Raw genomic sequence first — 7,500 nt, forward strand, 5'->3', positions numbered from 1 at the left:
CGTCTGGGCACCTACTGTAGGTTGCCAAGATAGCCGGACGGCGTGCCGCGGGTTCGACTCCCGAGCCCGATGGCCTTTGCCGTGTGTCACTTACTCACTTCCCATCTCTCTCCCCCTTTCCTGTCTGACTACTGTTCCCTATCAATAAAGGCATAAAAAAGCCCCAAAACAAATCTTTAAAAAACCACACAAATCGCCTTATTTAATAGAGGTAACATTCATTCACTGGCATTACCTGCTTCAGAAACTAAAATCAATATAAAATCTAAATCCCGGGTGGATTAAAACAAGATATAATTATGCTGACAGTATCAGAATTCAAATTAAACTATGCCCAACTACAATACACCACCAACAGAAGAGAAACAGAGCAGAATTTTATGTCCATGTCCTATAGGCTATTACCCATCTTCATCTTAAATCATTATTGTGCGTGCTGCGTGCTTGTGTCTGTATGCATTTGTTTGAATGTGCCATGTGCAAGTGTGTGAGAACGTGTGATGTCTATATAAATCTCTTTATGTCACAGTGATAATATGTGTCCATCGTATTGATGCATTACCTCGTCTCTCTATTGCACATACTGTATAGGCTACTGTACTGTACTGTTTGTGGGAAAACAGTAAATGTTCTCCTGGCCCGAAGAAGGACTACACAGGCTTCCTCTGGATCAGTAAAAGCTTTCTTGGTTCCGTTGTGCGTCACTTGAAGCTTAGCTGGGTATAAAAGTCCTAACTTGACTCCAGGTTTGTCCTCATAACAGATTCCTGACTGGGGTAAAGTTTTTCTGCTTTCCTTTGACCATTACGGTTGTCAGGATATTGGTTGTTAGTTGATTGTCAGGATAACATCATGACCAATAATCGGTAGATGGGGACTTTACATTTCTATCCCAGAGTATTGACTACGTAGCCTTGGGAATCAATGGTTCCTGAGCCACGTGGCTCTTATATGTACAAGTACATCCCCACCAGCCATGATGTACAAGTACACCCTTTGGACATAACTCTTGTATGTTGCAGTACCCTATACAGCAGGGGTTCTCAACGTTTTTGTCCGGGGACCCCCGACAATGCTTTGGCAACGTCTCGGGACCCCCGCCCCTCCCCCTCCCGACCCCCAATTTAAATTGACTGCTACAATAACCTTAATAATAGAGACAATACACCATAAATAAATACTGAAACCAGATATAATCATTAGGGAAGGTGTATGCATGTACTATGTGTACTATGTAACCTCTTCATTTCCATTTTCCAGCCATTCAGTTGCATAAAAAAAGTGTTTTTTTTTTAAAAATTATTTGGGGACCCCCCAAAATAATTTGGCGACCCCCCGAGGGGTCGCGACCCACGGGTTGAGAACCCCTGCTATACAGTACCCTCTATCCAACCCTTGATGCTGAATGCCAATTATAGTCTTTGGTATGACCCGGCCATGGCATTAAAGCCCAACCCCCCAAGCTCAGTGCGGACTCTCTAGCCACTGAGCTGGTCTAGTCCATTATTGACTCGTTTGTATCCTTTTTTCAGTATTTATCATTTGGAGATATTGCTTGGATATTGTGACTGACTGAGCGAGCGAGTGAGTGAGGTCATCCCTGAGGTTGACAAGAGGATGTGAGGTTGAAATGTGTCTGTGATGTGGGTTGAGTGGTGGGGACCCAGGTTATCATAGTGGGTTGAGTGGTGGGGACCCAGGTTATTATAGTGGGTTGAGTGGTGGGGACCCAGGTTATCATAGTGGGTTGAGTGGTGGGGACCCAGGTTATCATAGTGGGTTGAGTGGTGGGGACCCAGGTTATCATAGTGGGTTGAGTGGTGGGGACCCAGGTTATCATAGTGGGTTGAGTGGTGGGGACCCAGGTTATCATAGTGGGTTGAGTGGTGGGGACCCAGGTTATCATAGTGGGTTGAGTGGTGGGGACCCAGGTTATCATAGTGGGTTGAGTGGTGGGGACCCAGGTTATCATAGTGGGTTGAGTGGTGGGGACCCAGGTTATCATAGCTGTGATGTGGGTTGAGTGGTGGGGACCCAGGCTGTGATGTGGGTTGAGTGGTGGGGACCCAGGTTATCATAGCGCTGAGTGGTGAATGGTGACACTGTCTGGCCGAGAGGAAAGGTACAGGAGAGCCAGAGTGAGAAAGAGAGAGGGAAAGACATACTTGGAGAGAGGGAGGAAGGGAGAAATGGAGAGGCAGCAATTATCAGGGCCATTGAAGAGGAGATGAGAGGGTGTATGAAGGAGGTGTGTGTGTGTGTGTGTGTGTGTGTGTGTGTGTGTGTGTGTGTGTGTGTGTGTGTGTGTGTGTACATGCGTGTGCTCACTCTCATGTGTGTGTGTGTGTGTGGGGTGCGTGTGTGTGTGTGTGTGTGTGTGTGTGTGTGTGTGTGTGTGTGTGTGTGTGTGTGTGGGTGTGTGTGTGGGGTGCATGTGTGGATATAATGAGTGCTAAATGTATTTTCACTATTTTGGTATTCATTAGTGAATCGATCAAAGGCTCAGTTGCGACCAGGTGGGAATAACGTGTGTCCCTTAGTTTCATGCAGAACACCTTCCAGTGCCAGACTCCTCCAAGAATGTTCTCACATCACTGATCACTCACTCACCCATTCTGAGAGTTGCTATAGCTATAGCAGTGCAGTAATCAAGACCCATTTCCTCTGTGGGAGAGCTGTAGTTGGCTTATGAGACAGCCTATTTCTGTAAGGTGAGGTTCACACTGCAGATACGAGACTGAAGGAGGTGAGGTGAGGTGTGTGAGTGTGTGTGTGTGTGTGTGTGCGTGCGTGCGTGCGTGCGTGCGTGCGTGCGTGTCTGTCTCAGGGCAACTAGACGGATGTCATTTTCTCCCATCTCTGATTGTGTGCGTATGTGCTTATATATCTCCCTGACCTGTCTGCCCTAAAGGTGGTCTGTGTGATAAGCCACTTTTCCTCCTCTCAGCGTCCTCACAAGCAGAGAGAGTTAGACAATACATTCTCACAACGTCATGGGAACCTAGCCTCGCACCTCTGGCCAGCTCCGCTAGGAACAAAATGGTGTTGTTGTGAAAACGCTCGACTCACCTAAATCAAGCTCTCGCAGAGCCAGTACTCGGGAACCCATTCACTCACTGTGTTACAAACATTATTATTTTTTATATATATTTTAAGACTTTTTGTGGGATGTTTTGCCTTTATTGATAGATTTACAGTGGTTTGACAGGAAAGGGGGAGAGAGAGATGGGGGGGAAGACACGCAGCAAAGGTCGTCGGGCTCGGGACTCGAACCCGCGACACGCTGTCAGCCTGGATTACCAGGCTAGGTGCCTGGACCGCTCGGCTGGTCTAGGCCACAAACATTATTCTTACTGGTAACAAACACTTATCATCCATTGTTTTAGTCGAGATCCATTGATCTCGACTTAGCTTTTACCCTCTGAAGCCTAAAGTCTCTGACCGAGAAACATTCATGATGAATACAGTATCACAGTATAGGAAAATACCTTCTTGTTTGTGTCATGAATTTGAATATGACTTATCAATTTGCATCCCTTTTTCCCTTCTCTATCTTATCATCACATGAAACAGTTGAAATCAATCTGGGGGGGAAACGTTGTTAAATTAATGGGTTAACAAGGTTATCTTCATGTAGGACTGCATCTTAACGCTATACATACTGTAATGCTGCTGTGCTGTGCTGTGTTTCTGTGTCAGGTACCTGGCCAAGCTGTCCTCTGTGGGAAGCATCAGCGATGAGGAGACATGTGAGAGACTGCGAGGTCTCATCCAGAGACAGGTACACACACTCTCCCTCCTCAGCACGTTAACTTAATGCATTCACACTAGCGGCATCAAAGCTATACAGACTACGATTAAAGTTAAATGGAAGCCAGTGACATGAAGCTATATGAGCACGGAAGTTCTGACGTTACTCGCTCATCGCCTGGGCCACAGAATCGTTTCTCTATGGACAATAAGATTGGGTCATCTTAGAATCGTCTCGTATGAGAATTGTGGTCCAAAAATAAACAAATTGTGTCGTTTACATTTCAATAGTCAGTCACTCGTATTTCTGTTTTTGGTGAAAATGTAATTAATTCAGCAGCGATAACATTAGCGGTCTCCTCACTGTTAGTTGATGCTTCATATCCATATGAGTCAAACCACCATCGTGCTCATTTGTTTATTTTTGGATGCTGCAATATTAAACACATCTATGGGAATTCAGAATGGCGGAGGGGGGACGTGACGTGACCCACTTAACTCAGATGCCGCCATTAGCGTGAATTTGCGTCATTTGCGTTAAAATCCTGGCAATACGAGCGGAGCGGCAAAGTTGAGAAAAGTTCAACTTTGCTGCTGCCACTATGAGCTGAGACGTCGCTCACTGGATCAAAACTCGCTTATTTACGAACCTGTCACTCATACCTTGACATGCACATTGCCCATTTTGGGATAAAATGGAGCAATAGAAATCACTGCTAACTGCCAGTTCTTGACATGGCCAAAAGAAATATCTCGATACAAAGAATGAGTTTTGTCCATTTTTAAGATTTGTTTGTCTTGAGAGGGACTGGAGGACGAGAGTGAGAGGGAGACTAGGGAGTGAGAGGATATATATGTCCAGCATCACACTGAAGCTGTTTCTCTGTGCTCCCATGCAGGTGCAGATCTGTAAGCGCAGTGTTGAGGTAATGGATGCTGTGCGTCGTGGGGCCCAGCTGGCCATAGATGAATGTCAGTACCAGTTCCGAAACAGGCGGTGGAACTGCTCCACCCTCGAGACCATGCCCGTATTTGGCAAGGTGGTCACCCAAGGTAAGATAACATATCAGGTGTTGAGCTAATACTCATATCCAGAGCAACCTCTGTCTGCCCCAACAAACCCCAACATCAGGGGTTTGATATGTTGCTCCAAAGAACTTTGAAGGGTTAGGGATTGATCTGGACTATTACAACCAATATTATAATCATTATGATAACTCACTGGCACTTCAGTGGTGTCTGTTCTAGTCTCTCCTGCAGCCACTATCACTATATTGTATTTGTAGTTGCGATGCAAACGAAATGTTGGGGGGATTCAGAAGGTGTTGGAGCTCAGCTGTGAATTAGCCACAAGTTCATAATTATGCTTGTTTGTGTTTTCTGACAGGCACCCGTGAGGCCGCCTTCGTGTATGCCATCTCAGCCGCTAGCGTGGCGTTTGCAGTCACCAGGGCCTGCAGCAGTGGAGAGCTGGAGAAATGCGGCTGTGACCGTAACGTCCATGGAGTCAGTCCAGAAGGTAACTCAACTCAACTAAACTAAGATTCAAAATTCACTATTCAATGTTTGAGGCTTACATTTAAAGTTCCAACTCACATGTTGCTGATGCTATCTACCACAAATTTTAACACAATCAGCGCCGAGATTTCTTTTAAAATAACAGCTCGGGGTGCCGCGCAGATATGGCCGCTTTTACTCTGTAAGACCCCCCCTTCCGTTCCGGACAAAAACCGGGAGAAATATTTTTGCTTGCTTACCTCGCTATCATTACGATAAAGTCTCTGAATAATCCCTCGCGTTCATATTTTGAACGAGAGGCATGTTGAAGTCAGAAATGAAGAGCTTAGTATATCCATCTGGTCAAAACCATGGAGAGCTCCCTAGATTTGGAGATACGAGGCATTCTTTCTGAGCGGTAAACAGGGAAGTGAACGCCAACGCGCATGCGCGAAGAGCAAGGAGTATGGTGCAGAAGGAGAGGCCGACCCCCCCAAAAAAGAAAAATCGGAATATTTTTCTCTCGTTTGATATCAATGAAAATGCGCTAGGATGTGTGTACACGTCCTAGCAATCCGTCGGTTGGATTAGTTATGACATTTCCACGCGTCCTACGGTCTAAATGGGTTAAAAAGAGAGAAAATAATATGTAAGCACAATATCAGTGAACCCATCAATGGAATTATTGGTTACTTAACCACACACATCCCTCTAGCTCTTAGCTCCGAGAAGAGGATATCCCTGCATCAGTAGAACAGGGGTTGAACAAAAACGGTATCGTTTCCAAAACGTTACGGTATTTCTGGCTAGCTACAGATGATACATTTAGGACAGGCACGTAACTCTTTTAGACAGGGTGAAACAACCGCTTACAAAGCTTATGAAGTCAGCCAGTACCATGTTTTCCCAATGCAATCTTACGGAAGCAGTACTGCTCATGCTCAATCCTTTCCGTGTCCGGGCCGGGTGAGCTTCCCCGTGTTGAGTCAAATTAAGCCACAGGCTCCACTCCTGGTGGTGCCCTTCCTTTAAGTTTCAGCTTTGCAACCATACTCCCCCCGGAACCCAAAGACTTTGGTTTCCCGGACGGACTGGCCACAGGCTGACTAGATAAGCAATTTAAGCCTTGTTTCACCCCTGTCTAAAATGTTAAGGTGCCTATCCTAAGTTTATCATCTGTAGCTAGCCAGAAATATCTTTACTTTTTGGAGACGATACTGCGAAAAGGTTTTCGGCACTGTTTTTCAAAGGCTCAACCCCTGTTCTACCGATGCAGGCATATCCTGATACGGTACCTTTTCTCAGAGCTAAGAGCGTAGTGTGAGGTTCCAAGCGGAGCTAACATCCTTCTGGACTAGGATTGAATCCTCTGCTGGATCTGATTGTCTGAGTTTTTCTGTCTGTCTCTCAATACAATCAGTGAAATGCAACGTGTCTCTCTCTCTCTCTCTCTCTCTCTCTCTCTCTCTGTAGGCTTCCAGTGGTCAGGCTGCAGTGATAACATTGCGTATGGAGTAGCTTTCTCCCAGTCCTTTGTGGACGTGAGGGAGAGGAGTAAGGGCCAATCCTCCAGTCGGGCCCTGATGAACCTCCATAACAACGAGGCTGGCCGGAAGGTAACTAAGAGCTACTGGCCCCATCATTTAAAAATCACTTCTTAAAGGGATAAGTGATATTTGCTTGGTAAAACAAATGTTAAATAGCCCTATTCCGATTCAGATCATTGGTATACTATAGTGTGTTTGTTCGGTAACAGGGCTCTCCCCATTTCTCCAGCTTTTTAGTCAACAGAAAATACATTTTCAGATCAAGATACTAATTTTATCCAATCAGGAGAGAGAACTTCACAAAGATTATTTATCAGCTTCACCTTTATGTGTTCCAGTTCCTGTTGAAGTTCCAATTTTGTCTCCACTTTTCTTTTTGTACAGACAAAATTGTTCTCGTTCCTGATTAGAGACCTGTAAAGTTTTCTCTCTTGACTAGAGAGCTGTACATTTCTGTTCACTAAAGAATTGGAGAGATTATTGTTACTGAACACACACTATCGTAATGATTGCGATCGGAATATAGAGCTTTAACTTCTTGACAAAGGCATACTTACATCACTTTATGTACACATACGTGTTTTCAGATTTCATGTGAAGTACTTTGAATTGTTCTATACAAATTATTACGTTATATTATTGTGACTATAAGTACTATATTAATCCTGTTATTCAGTTAATGAATGTTCGGGGAACCCGTAATTGT

The 7,500-nt window shown here is 45.0% G+C and overlaps 1 protein-coding gene across 1 annotated transcript in view; it reads left to right on the top strand.

Annotated features, from left to right (window-relative positions):
- wnt4 (wingless-type MMTV integration site family, member 4) overlaps positions 1 to 7,500 on the top strand; it is a 23,512-nt gene that overhangs the window by 15,208 nt on the left and 804 nt on the right. Inside the window, exons 2-5 of the mRNA XM_079509374.1 lie at positions 3,700 to 3,781; positions 4,650 to 4,803; positions 5,138 to 5,269; positions 6,721 to 6,863. Of these exons, the coding sequence (XP_079365500.1) occupies positions 3,700 to 3,781; positions 4,650 to 4,803; positions 5,138 to 5,269; positions 6,721 to 6,863 (511 nt within the window). The remainder of the gene's footprint in view (positions 1 to 3,699; positions 3,782 to 4,649; positions 4,804 to 5,137; positions 5,270 to 6,720; positions 6,864 to 7,500) is intronic.

This window comes from Electrona antarctica, assembly GCF_951216825.1.
Source record: "Electrona antarctica genome assembly, chromosome: 9".
In the NCBI taxonomy this organism is placed as follows: Eukaryota; Metazoa; Chordata; class Actinopteri; order Myctophiformes; family Myctophidae; genus Electrona; species Electrona antarctica.